The 17,540-nt window shown below is 62.1% G+C and overlaps 2 protein-coding genes across 2 annotated transcripts; both read right to left on the bottom strand.

Moving 5' to 3' along the window:
• Positions 1 to 4,576: 4,576 nt before the first annotated feature.
• On the bottom strand, positions 4,577 to 10,363 carry LOC142823228 (uncharacterized). Its single transcript, XM_089771479.1, is given in 3 exon segments — positions 4,577 to 6,690; positions 6,692 to 6,798; positions 6,801 to 10,363. Coding segments are annotated over 3 exon segments (5,037 nt in total). The 5' UTR covers positions 9,898 to 10,363; the 3' UTR covers positions 4,577 to 4,857.
• A 3,112-nt stretch (positions 10,364 to 13,475) lies between these two features.
• LOC149522135 (uncharacterized protein T26G10.4-like) lies at positions 13,476 to 14,967 on the bottom strand. The gene is given in 2 exon segments (XM_089771478.1): positions 13,476 to 13,884; positions 13,886 to 14,967. Coding segments are annotated over 2 exon segments (1,458 nt in total). The 3' UTR covers positions 13,476 to 13,508.
• Positions 14,968 to 17,540: the final 2,573 nt, after the last annotated feature.

Here is a 17,540-nt window from a genome sequence, read left to right as displayed (position 1 = left end):
TAGCTGTCCTATGTGTCCTGGTATTGGCGGGTAGCCCGTGACGTTCTCCCTGTAAATATCATGGGACCACCGACTGGTGTCTGAGACCATCAGCCGTCTCATGAGGCCGGCGTACCTCTTCCCGATGCCGCAAGCTTCCAGCACTGGCTCCTTCTACGGGTCCCATGAGCCCAGTGCCCCTATGAGCAGGGTGTAGATCTTGATGGAATAGCCCCTTACCCTCAGGGTGTCCGCCAGGGGTGTGTACTTCACGATCTTCCTGAGACGGGCTGCCCGAAACGCTGCCGACCGGTTCTAGAAGGGGACGGACATGTCCATCGTGATGATCTTTTTCGCCTCCTCGTTGGTGATGAGGATGTTCGGCCGGAGGAGGCTGTTTCCGCCCGGGACGATGGAGTCCTGGGTAACGGTGCCCAAGGTCGGAGGCAGGGCCTTGACTATGCAGGCCTGGATGGCATTGAGGCACAGTACCCATGCCCTCGAGTGTGCTTGACAGCCGCAGAGGACGTGGGGCAGGGTCTCGTCGTAGCCACAGGGGCTGCACCGTTTGTCCCAGCCGCCAAAGCAGGCGGCTCTCTTCAGGGGGACTCAGTTGAGGCGGGCCCTGTGGACGAAGCGCCAGTCGGCGAAGCGGGTGAAGCTCCGCCCCGGAAAGGAAGTGGTTGCTGGCGGCCCACTTGCTGGATACCTCGAAAACCTTGCCCTTGTTTGGCTTCCTCTTCAGGTTCTCGGCGTAGAGGCAGCGGAGTGTGGAGTTCAGGACCCTCTCCAATAGTTTCTGGGCAGGTGCCGTGACGACCGTGTTCTGTTGGGAGTTGATGCGCGGGATCAGGATGCCCATCTCTTCCCGCTCCTCCGCCCAGGTCCAGCGGCAGCCAATCCTCTTCCCCAGGTGGCGGCGCAAGACCAGAGGGAGGACAATTCTCCCCCTTGCCTGCCTAGGTGGTTCTTGAGGGAACCGTTGAGGAAGGCGGACTTGGGCCGGGAGGGGGGACTATTGATCGGCCGGGGGGGGGGTAACTCACTTCATGGGGAAGACAATGGTAGGTTGGGTGGAAGGTAGTTTATTAGTTGCAGTTCCCCCTGCAGGGGTTTAGTAGTCAGGTGGGGTGGGGGAAGCCACTGAGTGAGTGGGAGGGTGGCGGAGTTGACGCAGCTGGGGGAGTGAGTCAGGGGAGGGAGGGATGTTTATTTAGAGAGGGAAGCTGCTGAAAACAGCGGCACAGGAGGAGTGAAAGCAGAAAAGGAAGCAGCTGTGAGGCAGACTGATTGTAAAAAGAAAGTGGAAGGGGGTGAGCAGCTGTAAGGAGGGAGGGTGCCAAATAGCAGCGTTGGGGGGGTTGTGGGCTATTTCCAGGGTGGGGGGGGGGTGCCTAGTGGCAGACTCCGTGTGGGGGGCAGGTCGCACAGTTAGAAATCGGGGGGGAATTAGTTGGCTGGGGGGAAGTTCTTGGGGCAGAGCTGGACTCAGTTCTTAGACTGTGATTCACGCGGTGTTACCGGCTGCCGGGGCTGTGACGGAGGGACGGTCCGCGGGGGGAGGAGGGGTTTATGGGATTTAAGGTTCTGGGAAGGTTGGGCAGGGGGGAGCTAGGTGAGTCACCTGTAGCCCTTGTAGTTGGGGCGGGGTCAGTGGCGATTGGTCAAGAATAATTCAAATCTGATGGGGGAGGAGGGGGGACAAGAGAAGATGGCCACTGGGGGAAGCGGTTACTTCTTGGTGTAAGGGAGGAAGGGGGAGAGCTCCGGGGGGGGGGGGCCTGTCGGGGGCCCTGGGTAGGGGACGCAGCCCGGGGATCGGGTCAAGTCCCCGGTCTCTCAGGCACGCTGATGCTGTAACCACAGCAGTGATCAGGCGGAGTAAAAGAAAGAGAAACAGAAACAGAGCTAATCAGCCGCCGCCACAGCTGTGGAGCTGACTAGGCAGAGAAAACAGCAGCAGTTAAACAAGCCACAAGACTTGGCAGGGTGGCTGGCCACGTGAGGGAAGGGGGGCCAGCTGCCGGCACACAGGAAGGGGGGGGCCCAAGGGGTAGCGGTCAAAGGCCCGGGACCGAGGGGCACGGTCATGGGCCGGGATAGGTCCTGGGGTGCCCAGACACGCTGGTGCCGCAGCAGCAGTGGTGACCGGGCAGGGCAAACGGCAGCAGTTAAACAAGCCGCAAGACTCGGCGGGGTGGGGGGGTGGCTGGCCACGTGGAGGAAGGGGACAGCCGTTGGCACTCTGGGGGGGGGGGGGGGCTGAGAGGTGGCTTGTCAAAGGCCCAGGACCGAGGGACACAGGCACCGCAGCAGCGGCGGTGACCAGGCAGGGCAAGTGGCGGCAGTGCAGCAAGCCGCAAGACTTGGCGGGGGGGGGCGGCCGGCCACGGGGGCGGCCGGCCACGGGGGGACGGGCCCGTGCCGGCGAAAGCGGGAATCGGGGGGTGGATCCGAGGGGAGGGGGCTGTTTGGGGGCCTGAGCTTACAGTCGCCTGGGGAACGGCCCTGGATGAAGTCAAGTATAAGCGGGAGAACGTGAGAAAGGGTGGATTAAAGAGAAGGGGAAGATTAAAGCGGTGGGGAAGACTGGCGGGGGCAGTCACTCAGAGGCCCGCCGATCCCACTTAGGGGGGAGGCTGGCCACGTGGCATTAACCGCTGGGCAGGTAGTCCGGGGGGGGCAGGTGAGGGAGAGGAAAGGGTTAACCTAGGGGGAGAGACATGTTGGGACTAGAGCTGACTCTGGGGAGGAGTGCAGAGGGTCAGAGCTCTGGGGAGGCCAGGAACTAGCTTGGAAGGAGGTTATAGGGGCTGGGGAGAAACAGAAGCCGAGCCGGAAAACAATGCAAGGAGTGGGGAACTCAAGGTGGAGACTGGACAGAGAGGGAGATTGTGGGGAGAAGCTCTGGGGGGGGGGGGGGGCAAGAGTTAGCGTGGAGAGAGACAAACAGAAACCGAGTCAAGAGAGTGGCGGGGAGGGGGTATGGAGAGATCGGGACAGGGAGGAAGATTGAGAAAAAGGAGCCGGGGAAGTCAGGGAGCAGAAAGTGGGGTCTCGAGGAAGCTCCGAAGGGGGAGCTGGCTCAGTTTCTTACCCGGATTGGGTGCGCGTTCAGGGACCGTTGGGACGTGTTTCCAGCGTTGTCCTCTGCGACCGCCATGCGAACGCCAATCAGGGGACCCGAGCAGAGCAAGATGACGAGAAGACTGAACCACCGACACAGGCGTACTGTCTGTTCATAACTTTATTAAACCTACTGCGGCTTAAACTGATAAGAACAGATTGACTTTATTGAGATAATGTTTGACAAGCAAACGGTAAACATGCATTTAGTGGTTTACAAGCAAATGAGTACGTCCGGGGTCAGGTTTGGGGTTAGGGTGAGACCCGCTGGCGGGGTATCCCCGCTGTCCGGGATGCCGGTCGTGCCCCTGGCGTGGGGAGTACAGAATACACGTAGATCCCATGGGACAATGGGGCGGGAAGGGGGAGTTACGGTGTTCTGTTGTTGAAGAACCCGGAGGTAGTAATAGGGGAGGCTTGGGGGCCCCCAGACGTGAGTAGGAGGTGGTTTGGTGAAGGTCTGCGTAGCGCATAAGGTGTTGGGTGGGGACGCTTTCCCTGCATAGGAGATCTGGAGGGTTTGAGTTGCTGCAGCTGCAAGTTTTAGGGAGGTGGAGCGCCCCACTGTGTGCCCTAGTCTAGCATCCCCGCTGGATTGCTGGGGAAAGGTATGTGAGAGACCCTTTGGATGGGCAGAGCTTTGGCTCTCCCAGGGTCTGACCCTTGTCAGGGTTGCGGCTGGGTAGGGTTAGGGTGAGTGAACCCCCTACCGTGCCCTGTGTCGATATCCCCAATGGGTTGTGGGGAAGAGATAGGTGTGTGGGACCCCGTGGGTGGGCAGAGCTTGGCTCTCCTGGGGTCTGACCCGTATCAGGGTTTTTGCTGGGGGGCCCAGGGGTCCCTGGGTGTGTCCCAATGGACAGAGTGGGGAAAATGGTGTGCCTGGGGATTGCACGTTTCGGGAGGGCCGATGGGCCCTTGGTTCCCTCTCGGGGCATGTGAGGGGCGGTTCTAACTCAGCCCCTGGGGAGGGAAAAAAGGGGGAACGTGGGAGACCCCCCTGGAAAAAACCCTCCCCTGGTGTCCAACGACACCGAGTCCTTAGTCCTTCCTTGTCCCTCGATGTCCTCTTCTTCAGCTCCCTTGTCCTCTGGAACGGTTTTAGGCATTGTCCTTGGGGAGAGGGGGAGCGGTAGCAGAGCCAACACCCCCAAACAAGCCCTTCCCTGGTGTCAACTGACACAGAGTCCTTTTTCGTCCCTCGGCTTCCTCTTCCGCCGCGTCCTTGTCCTCTCTGGCCTCGTTGCTGCGCCTGCCGGGGGGGAGGAGCCCTCGGGGGGGGGGGGGGGTAAATTGCCCCTAGAGGGGCCCCTGTTGATCCCTGTGGCGAGCGACAGTCAGCTGCTCCCGCTGTGGCTAGCAGGGGATGTAGTCCAGTGGCCCATTGAAATAGTCCGAGCACCAAGGTCCGGTTTTAGAGTCTCAAAGTCCAAGGAGGTAGAATCCAGACTCGATATCAAAGTCCAAAAAGGTCCGGTTACAAAATTCCAAGAAAGTTTCAAAGTCCAAGAACAAAGGTCCAGTTCCAAAGACTCAAGTTCAAGGGAGCAAAGTCCTGACTCCGTATCAAGAGTCCTCAGAGTCAGTCGGGTCCCGCGGCGTCGTCTTCTTCCACATCCCTGTCCTCTGGCACGGTTGCGGACCGCACCCGGGGGTGGGCCAAAGGCTCAGTCTCGTGGGAGGGGAAAAAGAGGGGGGAAGGACGTGGACTGGAGACCCCCCACAAAAAACCCTCCCGAAGTTCCGTGCTCTTCAGTGTTCCTGCGCGTTGTGGTACTGGCGGTGGCCCGTGACGTGCTTGGTGTAGATGTCGCGGGACCACCGGATGGTGTCGGAGACCATAAGCCGCCTCAGGAGGCCGGCGTACCTCCTTCCGATGCCGCAGGCTTCCAGCACCGGTTCGTTCTGGGGGTCCCACGACCCCAGTGCTCCGACGAGCAGGGCGTAGATCTCGACCGTGTACCCTCTCGCCGTCAGGGTGTCCGCCAGCGGCGTGTATTTGGCGATCTTTCGCAGGCGGGCCGCCCGGAACGCCGCAGACCGGTTCTCGAAGGGGACTGACGCGTCCACCATGACGATCTTTTTCGCCTCCTCGTTAGTGATAACGATGTCTGGACGGAGGAGGCTGTTGGTGCCCGGGACGATGGAGTCCTCCGCAACGGTGCCCAGGGTCGGAGGCAGGGCCTTGACGACGCGGGCCTGGATGGCGTTGTGGCGCAGTTTCCAGGACTCGGAGTGCGTCTCGCAGCCGCAGAGGACGTGGGGCAGGGTCTCGTTCTCGAAACCGCAGTGTCTGCATTGCTTGTCCCGGTTGCCGAAGCAGACGGCTCCGTTGAGGGGGACGCAGTTGAGGCGGGCCCTGTGAACGAAGCGCCAGTCGGCGAAGCGGGTGAAGCTCCCCCCGGAAAGGAAGTGGTTGCTGGCGGTCCACTTGCTGGATACCTCAAACACCTTGCCCTGGTCTGGTTTCTTTTTCAGGTTCGCGGCGTAGAGGCAGCGGAGGGTGGATTTCAGGACTCTTTCCAGCATCTTTCGGGCGGGCGGCGTGAAGACCGTGTTCTGGTCAGAGTTCATGCGTGGGATCAGGATGCCCATCTCGCCTCGTTCCTCCGCCCAGGTCCAGCGGCAGCCGATCCTCTTCCCCAGGCGGCGGGTGGCGGCGCGGGCACGGGACCAGAGGGAGGACAGTTCTCCCCCTTGCCGTCCTAGGTTGTTCTCGAGAGAACCGTTGAGGAAGGCGACGATGTCCTGCGGAGCGGGGGCCCTGGCGGCGCGCTTGCCGATGGTCTCTTCCAGGGCGGCGCTCGCGATGGTGCGCACTCTACGGTCTGGGCACGTCAGGAGACGGAAGGCGTGTGTCACGATAGCGATGTCACACAGGTCTCCCATGCGCGGGACGTTGGCACCCCCTTGCCTGTGTGAGATGTACACGATGTCGGAGCTGGCCCTTTGGGGGAGGTAGAGCCATTTCCGGACCAGCTGCCGGATGGCGCGGTCTGCCTTGTTCAGAGGCCCCTCGGCGACAGCATAGTCCCTGAGAGCAAAGGGGATGCGGGGGATGAGGAAAGTGTTTAATGCGTTGATCTTTTGCCAAGGGGCGAGCAGGGAGCCGTCAATCTTTTTGGCGTCCTCGAGAATCCCGTCGATGGTTGCCGTCGGGCTCTGTTGGACGCGGATACCGGTCGGTGTGCCGAGGTGTAAGTAGGATTCGCCGTCGGCCAGGGGGGTCATGGGTTCCCCCTGGATCTGGAACTGTGTCGGGTGTACCGGGGCGCCGGCGTTGCCAGAGATGTGCAGAGAGGCGCACTTCCTGGCGTTAAAGCGCAGGCCCATCCATTTGGCCGCGCGGCTGGCGACCTCCAGGAGTACGCGGAGGCCCTCTGGGTTGTCGGCTAGGAGGACGAGGTCGTCGGCGTAGGCCAGGGCGCTGATCTTTTCGCCGTACAAGTTGAAGCCGGCGGGGTTATTCGCCATGGCGCGCAGGAGCGGTTCCATGGCCAGGTTGAATACGATGGGGCTGAGGGGGCAGCCCTGTTTGACCCCACGCCTGAGGAGGATGGGAGCGGTCTCGCCTTCTTCGGCGCGGATGGTGGTGGTACAGTCACTGTATAAGTCTCTGAGTAGGTGGAGGAAAAAGTCCGGAAGGCCGAATTCCCGCAGTGTGTCGAAGATGAGGGGGTGGGGGATGGACCCGAAGGCGTTGGAGAGGTCCAGCCAAGCCATGGCGCACTGCTTTTGCCGCCGTCTGGCTGACTGGATGGCCGCCTGTAGCACGTAGTTGTGCTCGTAGCACCCCTCGCAGGACATGAAGCCCTTCTGTGCGGCGCTGATGGCACCTCCGCTTACCGCCCAGTCCGTAAGTCTCGCGGCGAGGCAGCTGGTGTAAAGTTTATAAATGGTGCTGGAGAGGGAGATGGGTCTCCAGTTCCCAGGGTCTTGCCGGTCGCCCTTCTTGTAGAGCAGAACCGTCATGGACGACTTCCAGGCGCTGGGGATACGCCGGAATTGCTTGCACAGGTTGAAGATGGTGGCGAGTACGAGGCAACCAGGGTCACGCTTCTTGAACACCTGGTACCTGATGCCGTCTTTCCCCGGTGCCGTGTTGGAGGTCCTGGCGAGCCTGGCAAACACCTCTTTAGGGGTAAAGTCACGCTCCAGGTCGTCTGCGGAGTCGACACGAGGCAGCCGGGGCAAGCAGTCTGGGCGGTGGGTCTCGGGGCATGCTGCGCGGTCAAAGACATCGGTAAAGTAGGTGTGTAGGCGGTCTGCGGGAACGTCGCAGAATGGCGAGGGTTCCTCGAGGATCTCCCTTATCGCCTTGGGACGGTTGGACTGGTACAGGCGCTGGAGGCGGGTGGTGGCTACCGTGTCGGTCTGGCGATCGTTTCTTCTGTTTATGGCGGGTTCGGTGTCAGGTCTCGGTGCTGGGGGTCCGCGTCGGGGGTGCTGCGTACGGGTCGGGGCTTGTTCGTCGGGCACGAGTCCCTCTGCTAGCTCCTCCGTGAATCTTTTGACCACGTCTTCCAGGTCACGGAAGGAGTTTGTGTCTCTCAGTTCCTCTATCCAGAGGAGCTGCCAGGCGGTGGCAGTGAGCTCTCGGTTGCCCCTCACCCGCTGGCTGTCTGGTTGTGCAGTCGCGGGTACGGCGGGTGAGGCGGCAGGGGCCCGGTGTTCCCCTGGGTCGGGAGTCGGGGAGGCGTGTGCGGTGGCGCGGCGCTGCTCTGGAGCGTCCAGAGCCGAGCGCGGGTCGTCGCGGCGTGCGGTGGGTCTGCGGTCTGGAGCAGGAGGCGGGAGAGCGGTGTCGGCGGCGGGTCCGGCGCTGGATCTGGGTGCGCCGTGGCGACTACTGGGGGCAGCAGGAGTCAGAGGGGCGTGCACGGTGGTGCGGCGCTGCTCTGGGGCGTCCAGAGGAGGGCGAGGGTCGTCGCGGCGTGCGGCGGGTCTGTGGTCTGGAACAGGAGGCGAGCGAGAGGTACCGGATCTGGGTGCGTTATGGCGACTACTGGGGGCGGCAGGAGGGCGACTGCTGGTGATGTCTCCTCCACGAGCCTGGCTGGGTCCCTCCCTCTGGCCGGGTCGGCACCTGGTGTTGTTGTCTCGTGAGGGAGGGCAGTAGGGCTGGAGCTGCGGAGGGGCGCTGGTCCGTCTCTCCGCCACGTTGAGTCTCACGCCTCGGACGTATTCCCGAACCGTCTGGGACAGGTTGGCGAGGCTGACGGAGGCTGCGGTTCGCTGGTGGGGCTGGAGGAGGGTGGGGATTCTGGAGGGCCTAGGGGGCCTGCCGCTAACGGCGGAACTGCGGCTAGAAGAGGACCCGTGGCTGTTTGGGTCTTGGGGGATAACGGGCTCCTGGCTTGGAGGGGCAGGCGTGGTTGGTGGGGGCGAGGTTGTGGCTAAGCGGTCTGGGGAGGGTCCTTGCTCTAGGGGTGAGCTGGCAGGTGTTCCCCTAGGGAGGGCGGGGCACCGTGACTGGTGGACCTTACACCCCGCTAGGGCTAAGAAGGGCTTGGCACAGTGGGCACAGCGGAAGCCCACCTTCTTTTTGTGCACTTGCCTGATGTGCTGGCGCAGAGAGGTGGTGGTTGTGAGCCCCTTGTAGGTGGAGCAGCATGGGCAGGCGGGGCGATTCTTAGGGATCGGGAACTCGATAAGTGCGAGCCCCTGGAACTCGTCGCTGGGTGGGGGGATACGGGGTTCCCGCCTCGGGCGAGTACGGAGAGGCAGGGGATCAGGAACATAGGAGGGGGAGGACGCCGAGTCGTCACTACCTGACCAGATGGGGGAGGGGGAGTCACTGGAGCAGCGCTCCGAGAGCAGTGAGACGGGAATTGCTTGCTGCCGGCATGTTCTAATCGGTCTCAAGCCGGCAGCCCTTGTGACTGGTGTCGGGACGTGGGGCGGTGGGGTCCCCGTGCTATGTCTGCGGGGTCCCCTGGGGTCGGTAGCACTCTCTGAGCTGGAGGTACTCCCTGAGAGATTGGCCCTAACGGCATCGGCATACGAGGCAACAGCGGTGGTAGCCGTGCTCGGAGTGGTAGCCGTGCGGGCAGGAGCGGGAACGTGGGTTGGGGATGGCTGGTCGCTCTGGGCCGCCCGGGGAGATTGATCCGGGCTGGCGGTGCCTGGGTCAGAGCGTAGGGGGGAGGTGTTGGAGCTCAGGGGAGACTGGGGCTGTAGTCCTAATATGGCAGGGGTAGGGACTGGAGATGGAGGGGGCCACGAGGATGACCACACCTCCAGGGCCTCAGGCAGGATGGGGCTGGCAGAGTTGGGCCAGCAGACTAAGTCCCAGGTCAGGGGTGGGGAAGGAATTACAGGTAGCAGCGTTTGGGGGGGGCTTAGCAGGGCGATCTCCTCCTGGTGCGGGGTCCAGACGCGGTTAAATCGGTCGGTGTCCCCTCCAATAGGGGACACCCCGGACCCAGCAAAGCAGGGGGCAAAGTTGCTGTCCAGGTCTAGCGGGAGCGCCCAGTCGACAGCGGAGGAAGGGAGGGAGGAAAGGACTGCGGGTGGCATGGCGGCAGGGCCACACCGGGCCGGGCTGGAACTGGAGCCGGATACAGAGCGCGGGTCGTCATCTGGAACTGGCGGGGGCTGGAACGATGGTATCGAGTCTCCGGCCACGGGGTGTTGGACGTCGCACGGCTCTCGGGGGGGGCCCTCTGGCATCTGGTGGTGTCCGGGCTCTGGGCAGGTCACTGGGCAGCAGGCCTGGCGGGTGCCGTCTGGTTCCCATCCGGACAGGTCGCCACAGGAAGCCGTCGGAGGAGCTGGAGTCTCCCGACGCGGCATTCGCGGGGCTGGCAGGGCGTCTCGACATACTGGAAGATAGAGCACAGAGACACCCGACCGGGGGGGAGGGGAACAGGGCAGGGGGCTTCTGGCTGTGGTGGTCCCAGAGGGGACCAGGGGGCCAGGAGGCGGCCTCTCAGAGGGCCAGGGGGGTCTGCGTTGGAGAAATCGCCAGGTACTACAATATTTAGCAACGATAACGAGTGCTCCAACGCACAACCCCAGTTGTCAGGAGCCCGGGGCTGGGGGACCCACAGGCAGGCGGGACAGGAAGCGAAGGAGCAACAGACGAGGGTGAAACTGACGAGAGCAAGACTGATGAGAATGAAACTGACCAGAGTGAGATAAGCAGACAGAAACCGCAAACAAATGGCAATAGACGAAAGCGAAACAAAATCAGAAAGTAAAACTTAGTAGTGAGGTGGGTTGCAGTGATAGACGAAAGTGAAACAAGATCCAGGAGCAAAGCCAGAACAAAAAGGAGGGGGTAGCTAAGCAGCAGAGGCGCAGCGGGGGACGAGAATGAAATAGACAGAAGTGAAGCTGACTAGGGTGGAAAGTTAATTTATTCGGGTTGCAGAGCCAGGGGGGATAGAACAGACGGGAGTGAAATTGACTAGATAGGAGCCAATACAATGGGGGAAGTGGAGCAGCAGAGGGGGGGCGGGGGAGGGGTCAGCCACGTGGCAATGGCCGCCGGGGCACGGAAAGAGCCGAGACAAACAGACAGGAGTGACACTGACCAGAGTGGAAAGTTAGTCCACTCCGGCTGCAGAGCCAGCAGCGGGGGACGAGAACGAAACAGACAAAGGTGAAACTGACCAGAGTGGAAAGGGCTGCCGAGCCAGCGGGGACGGAATAGGCGGGAGTGAAATTGACCAGCTATGAACCAACACAATGGGGGAAGCGGAGCAGCAGTGGGGGGGGGGGGGGGATCAGCCACGTGGCAATGGCCGCAGGGGCACGGAAAGAGCCGGGACAAATCGACAGGAATGTCACTGACCAGAGTGGGGAGCCAGCCTACTAGGGTTGCAGAGCCAGCGCAGCGGGGACGAGAATGAACCAGACAGGGGCGAAACCGATCAGAGTGGGAGGCTAAACCACTGGGGCTGCAGAGCCAGCGGGGACAGAACGGACGAGAGCGAAACTGACCAGGCAGGAGCCAACACAATGGGGGAAGCGGAGCAGCGGGGGGGGGGCGGGAGGTCAGCCACGCGGCAATGGCCGCCGGGGCACAGAGGGAGCCGAGACAAATAGGAGTGAAACTGACCAGAGTGGGGAGTTAGCTTAGTGGGGTTGCAGAGCCAGCACAGCGGGACGAGAATGAAATAGAAGCGAAACTGATCAGAGTGGAAGTTTAAATTACTCGGGTTGCAGAGCTAGCGCAGTGGGACAAGAATGAAATAGAAGTGAAACTGACCAGGGTGAAAGGGTTGCAGAGCCAGCGGGGACAGAATAAACGGGAGTGAAATTGACCAGCTATGAACCAACACAATGGGGGAAGCGGAGCAGCAGAGGGGGGGGTGGGGGGATCAGCCACGTGGCAATGGCCGCCGGGGCAGGACAAATCGACAGGAGTGAAACTGACCAGAGTGGAAAGTTAGTTTACTCCGGTTGCAGAGCCAGCGGGGATAAAACGGACGGGAGTGAAATTGACTAGATAGGAACCAATACAAGGGGAGAAGCGGAGCAGCAGAGGGGGGGGGGGCGGGAGGTCAGCCACGTGGCAATGGCCGCCGGGGCTGTGGCAAGATTCGGGCCCCCCCGGCCCCTTTTGCCTCTACCCCCCCCCGCCCCGCAGTCTCGGCACCCCGAGGCTGGTGCCCTTTGCTCGGGCCCTGGGTCGTTGGCTGCCCCGCCCGGGCTTCCGCTCAGCCTGGGACTGCGGGCTGACCCTCGGCTCCCGATCCCGCTCATGGCTCTGCGACGGGGACGGGTCCTCTGTCGGGCTCGGCCGTCCGTTCGCTGGGTGTGCGGCCGTCCGCTGGCCGCTCCGTTCCTCGGTGCCCCCGGCCGAGGGGTCCCGATGCCCCGGGCAAGGGCTGCGCGGGTCCCGCTCCCCGCCTCCGTCCCGCTTGCTCCTCCGGCGTCTCTCCCCTGGCTGCCTGCCAAGAGAAGGTAAGTGCCGGCCGCCTCTGGCCCTTCCGGCCCCTTCCCCTTTGAGCCAGCACGCACGGGGCGTGCCGCTCCCCCTGGCGTCTCGGCCCCTCCTCCTCCTGGGTCCTGCTGCCTTCCTCGCCCGCCGCGCCTGCGTCTGTGCGCCCCCTCTCCCCTCCCTGGGGGCTTTCCCCTGGACTCCGCTCCCCCGCGCCGCTCGGCGCTTCTCCGGGGGAGGGGCTGTCAGCGCGGGGAGTTTCTTCCCCGTCACAGGGGCACAGAGAAAGCCGAGACAAATAGACAGGAGTGACACTGACCAGAGCGGAAAGTTGGTTTACTCCGGTTGCAGAGCCAGCGCAGCGGGGGATGAGAATGAAATAGACAGAAGTGAAACTGACCAGAGTGGAAGGTCAACTTACTCGGGTTGCAGAGCCAGCGCAGCGGAGGATCTCAGGAGCAAGGCAGGAGTCCGATGGGAATGCAGACCCAGCGCAGCGGAGCCTAGCGAGGAGCCTGGGTTGCAGAGTCAGCGCAGCAGGTCCGGTGCAGGTCCCAGGAAGCAGGAGCAGCTGTCCCTTTAAGGCAGCAGGGAAGCCCCAGCCAATAGGCAGTCTCAAAAAGACATGCCTGGGCGGGCCTAAACAGCTGATTTAGAATCAGCTGTAAGGAGGCCGGCAAAAAAAAAAAAAAAAAGCCGCTGCAGAGGTTTAAACCCCCGCAAAAAAGCGGAGGCTTGCAGGTTCTTCAGCGGTGTTCCTTGTCAAAAGGCTGCTAGCAGGATCCTGCTAGCAAAAGCCCTTAAAAGGGCTGGATCCATCGGTCCCCAGAAGCAAGCGGTCCCACAGAACAAGGATCAATCCCACGGCGGCGTCTTCATCACGAAATCTTAAACTGATAAGAACAGATTAAACGAATTTTATTGAGTGAATGTTTCCAAAAATAATACAGTAAACAAGTAAAACACATCTGGCGAACTGGAGCAGGTTGCGCTGTGGGGTGGATAGTAATATTGGAGTTTATCGTAGAGAGACAAGAAAACCTCTCCAGTTGCAGATAAATATAGTACGATTAACAATTGCAGAGTGTGCAGTCAATGTGAGCCTCTTTGGAAGACTAAGTGTTCTTCCATGAGGGCTGAGGGGTTGCTAAAATGTGTTCCCACAATTGTGTAGAGGGGGAGCGTGCGTGTAAGGGAGCCAACAAGAAGGAGCTAATGTAGTAAGCAACCCTGTAGAGGGAGACCACCAGACAGCCAAAGAGCTGTCGGGGGCCCTATTTGTATCAATACCTGGACTATGGAGGGATGCAGGATAAGGCCAGGGAAGCGATAGTAATGCTCGTTGGGGCCCTGCCTAGTATGGGAGACCGTACCTATGGGCGGCAGAGAGGGGTCTCGGGCAGGGCCAGGGGGCAAGGAGGCTAATAGTAGTTCAAGGATTAGCGATAAAAGAGCAGGGGCAGGTCCGGGAGTGGGCCTGGCAGGGCGTACTGGAGGTGTTAGGGGGGCCGGGTGGTTAGATGTTGTACTGGCAGTGACCGGTGATGTGCTCCGTGTAAATGTCCCTGGACCACCTGATGGCGTCGGATACCATCAGCCTGCGCATCAGGCCGGCGTAGCGAGGGCCGACCTCGCAGGCCTCCAGCACCGCATCGTTCTCCGGGTCCCAGGCGCCCAGAGCACCCACCAACAGGGCATGGACCGCCACCGAGTAGCCACGGGACGGCAGGTTGTAGGCCAACTGCGCGTATTTGCTGAGTTTCTTTTCCCGGGCGACACGGAAGGCGGTCATGCGGTTTTCGAAAGGCACCGTCACGTCAATCAAGAGAATTGTCTTGGCCTGTTCGTCCGTGACCACGATGTCTGGTCGCAGGCGCCTATTGGTTAGGGGAGTCCACAGTTACGGCTCCGAGGGCTGGCGGGAGAGCCTTCACGAGGCGGTTCTGAATGGCGTCGTGACGCCGCCGCCAGGCCTCTGAATGTGTCATGCAGCCGCAAAGCACGTGGGGTAGTGTTTCTAGAGGGTATCCGCACCGTCTGCACCTCGTGTCCCTGGTGCCGTGGCGGATGGCGCCGTTCAGGGGGACGCAGTTGAGGCGGGCTCTATGAATGAAGTGCCAGTCAGCAAAACGGGTGAAGTTGCCAGCCCAGAGGAAGTGGTTGCTGGCTTCTTGCTTGCTGGTCACTTCGAACACCTTACCCTGGTCCGGTCTTTTAGCCAGGGCGTCTATATAGTGGCGGCGGATGGTCCCTTTCAGGAGCCTCTCTAGCAGAGCCCTGGCCGCGGGGGTGACGGTGGTGTGGCCTTGTGCGGTGATGCGGGGGAGCACAACGCTAAGCTTCGTACGGGCCTCGCTCCAGACCCACTGGCAGCCAATTCGTTTTCCCAGACGGCGGGTGGCGTTGCGGGCCCGGGACCATAGGGAGGAGAGGTCACCGCCGTCCCTCCTGAAGTCCCCCTCGAGGGAACCGCTGAGGTAGGTGGTGATGTCTGCAGCGGTGGGGTCCCTGGCAATCCTCCTCCTTACTACACCGCGCAGGGCGTTTTCTGCGATGGTGCGCACTCTCACATCCGGGCAGGTCAGCAGGCGGAAGGCGTGGGTAATGCAGGCCACGTCGCAGAGGTCCCCCATGCGCGGAACGTTGGCGCCTCCCTGTCGGTGGGGGACGTAGACAATGTCCGTACAGGCCCTCTGAGGCAGGTAGAGCCACTTCTGGACAAGGACTCTAATTGCGCTGTCAGCTTTGTTCAGGGGGACCTTGGCGACGGCGGAGCCTCTCAGGGTGAAGGAAATGCGGGGGATCAGGAAGGTGTTAGTTGCGCCTATTTTCTGCCATGGCGCGAGCAGAGATCGGTCGAGCAGCTCTGCGTCCCTCAGGATTTTGTGTAGGGTGTCTGTTGGAGTGGCCTCGACCCGTACTCCCGTCGGGGTGCCCAAGTGCTGGTAAAATTGGCCCTCTTGGAGGCAGGCCATGGGCTGGTCTTGAATGGAGAAAGCGGTTGGTCTAGTGAGGGTTCTTCAGCTGCCGTCAACATGGAGGGAGGCGCATTTCCGGGCGTTAAAGCAAAGGCCCGTCCAGTCGGCGGCCTGGCTGGCGATTTGGAGCATCCGCTGCAACCCCTCCGCGCTGTCGGCGATCAAGACCAGGTCGTCGGCGTACGCCAGGACGTCGACCCTCACACCATGCAGGTCCAGACCGTCCGGGCCCTGGGAGATGGCACGCAGGATGGGTTTCATGGCCAGATTAAAAATGATGGGGCTGAGGGGGCAGCCCTGTTTCACGCCACGGTGGATGCCGATGGGCGCAGTTTCTCCAGTGGTGGCGCGGATAGTGGTGGTGCAGTCTGTGTATAGATCCCGGAGGATGCGGAGGAAGGCGTCCGGGGCCCCAAAGTCTGTCAGGGTGTCCGTGATGTGCTGGTGGGGGACGGAACCGAAGGCGTTCGCGAGGTCCAGCCAGGCGATGGCGCACTGACCCCGGGATTTCCTCGTCTCTCTGAGGGCTGCCTGGAGCACGAAGTTATGCTCGTAGCAGCCCTCGCACGTCATGAAACCCTTCTGGGTGGAGCTGACGGCGCCCCCGTGAACAGCCCAGTCAGTGATCCTGGCCGCCAGGCAGCTGGCGTAGAGTTTGTATAAAGTACTGCCCAGCGAGATGGGCCTCCAGTTTTCAGGATCATCACGGTCGCCCTTCTTGTGCAGCAAGATGGTCATCGAACTTTTCCAGGCGTCAGGAATGCACCGTATCTTTTTGCAGGCGGTGAAGAAGGCGGCTAGCACCAAGCAACCAGGGTCACGTCTCTTTAGCTGGAGGTACCGGATGCCGTCTCTCCCGGGGGCGGTGTTGGTGGTCCTGGACAGCCGTACCTGGACCTCCTCCGGGGTAAAGTCCCTGTCCAGGTCGTCGGTGGCATCTAGTCTCGGTAGCTGAGGGATACAGTCCGGGCGGGGCCCTTCTCGGGGACGTTCCTTCGCAAACACAGAGGCAAAGTACGAATGAAGTGCGTCGGGCGGGATAGTGCAGTGAGACGGGGCACCTTCCAGGATCTCCCTCACGGCCTTAGGGCGGTTGGTGCGGTAGAGCGCCTGGAGCCGGGTCGCGGTGACCGGGTCGTCTCGACGGCCGACGTCCCCTCGTCTCCCCACCCTGGAGCTGGCGGTCGTTTCGGGTGGCGGGGGTCGGCGCGGCGGACGGGATTTACCGCGGCGATCTGGTCCGGCACTCGCAGCTAGGTCGTCTGTTAGCCGCTCCGTCATGGTCACCAGGTCAGCAAAGGAGTTAATCGATGTCAGCTCTCCCAGCCACAGCTGCTGCCAAGCCGTGGCAGTTCGTTCACGACGGGGGCCCCGTCCGTGCTGGTAACTCATCTCACCTTCGGGAGGGACAGGCAGGGAGGCCGCCGGAGCACGGGATCTTACCGCAGAGGAGACAGCAGCGGCGCGGGGTTCCGATGACCGGGCAGGCGTGCCAGAGGAGTTGGCTCCGGGTCGGAGAGAGACGGTACCTCCGGAGGCGCTAGCGGAGGTGCGGGGTTGTCGTCTGGAGCCGGCGGGCTGACAGTGGTCTCGAGGCACGGGTGGCCCGGTGCGGTTCCTGACCGGTTCGGGGGTCACTGTGGCGGCCACCGGGGACCTTGGGAGGGAGGGATCATTGGAGGCAGGTGCCGGGCATCGCTCGGTGGACCGGAGAGGGGGGCTGGTCCTGCTGACAGGCGACCGGGGCGAGCTCACCCTCGGAGGAGCGTCGATCCGGTGACCACCGGTGGCATTCCTGACGGTGGACAGGAACTGGTCGAGCTGTACGGACAAGTTTCTGACGATCAGCGGCGGGGAGATCTGAGGACCGGCAGGGTTGGGGGTGCGGGGCCCCGGAGATGGGCCGTTGCTGGCGGCACGGGGCGCTGGGCTGGATCCCTGTTCAGGGCTGGTAGATGCAGGGCCGGTCCTTGGAGAAAGACTGTCAGGCGCAGGGCTGGATCGAGGTGAAGGGGTGGGCTGTGTGGCGGGGGTGTTCTCGACCGGAGCGAGGATCTCGTGGTCCGGCACCGGTTGTTTTCTGTTATACGGCGTAGTGGGCACCAGCCGGATCGGGGTCGAGGGGACGACTCGGGCACGGGGGCCTTTACAGGCGGTGCTTTGGTGTCGTTTGCACCGTTTCTGCAATTCAAAGAGGCCGTGGCATCGGTCACAGCGGAAGGCCATCTGTTTCCGGTGCACCGACTTTACGTGCTTGCTTAGGGCCCCCAGAGTCCTCACTCCTCGGAAGGGGAAGCAGTCCGGGCACAGGAGGGTGTGGTCAGGAATGGGAAAGTCCAAATAGATCAGGTCGGTCGGGCAGCTGGCAGGGTCCGGTCCTGGCGTGGGGGACCGTCTGGTAGCAGGGCGGAGGACGATGCCCAGGTCTGGGTCCGGCATTGGAGAGACCGCGGGGAGACAAGCAGGGACCAGGTCTGGCACGAGGTCTTGCGCAGGGGTGGCAGCAGGACAGCAAGGAGCGTCGGGGTCCGGCGCGGGGATCACCAGCGGGGAGGTAGTAGGGCGCGAGG

Source organism: Pelodiscus sinensis, chromosome 19, assembly GCF_052426305.1.
Source record: "Pelodiscus sinensis isolate ZL-2025 chromosome 19, ASM5242630v1, whole genome shotgun sequence".
Lineage (NCBI taxonomy): Eukaryota > Metazoa > Chordata > Testudines > Trionychidae > Pelodiscus > Pelodiscus sinensis.
This window is presented reverse-complemented; position numbering and strand designations above follow the sequence as displayed.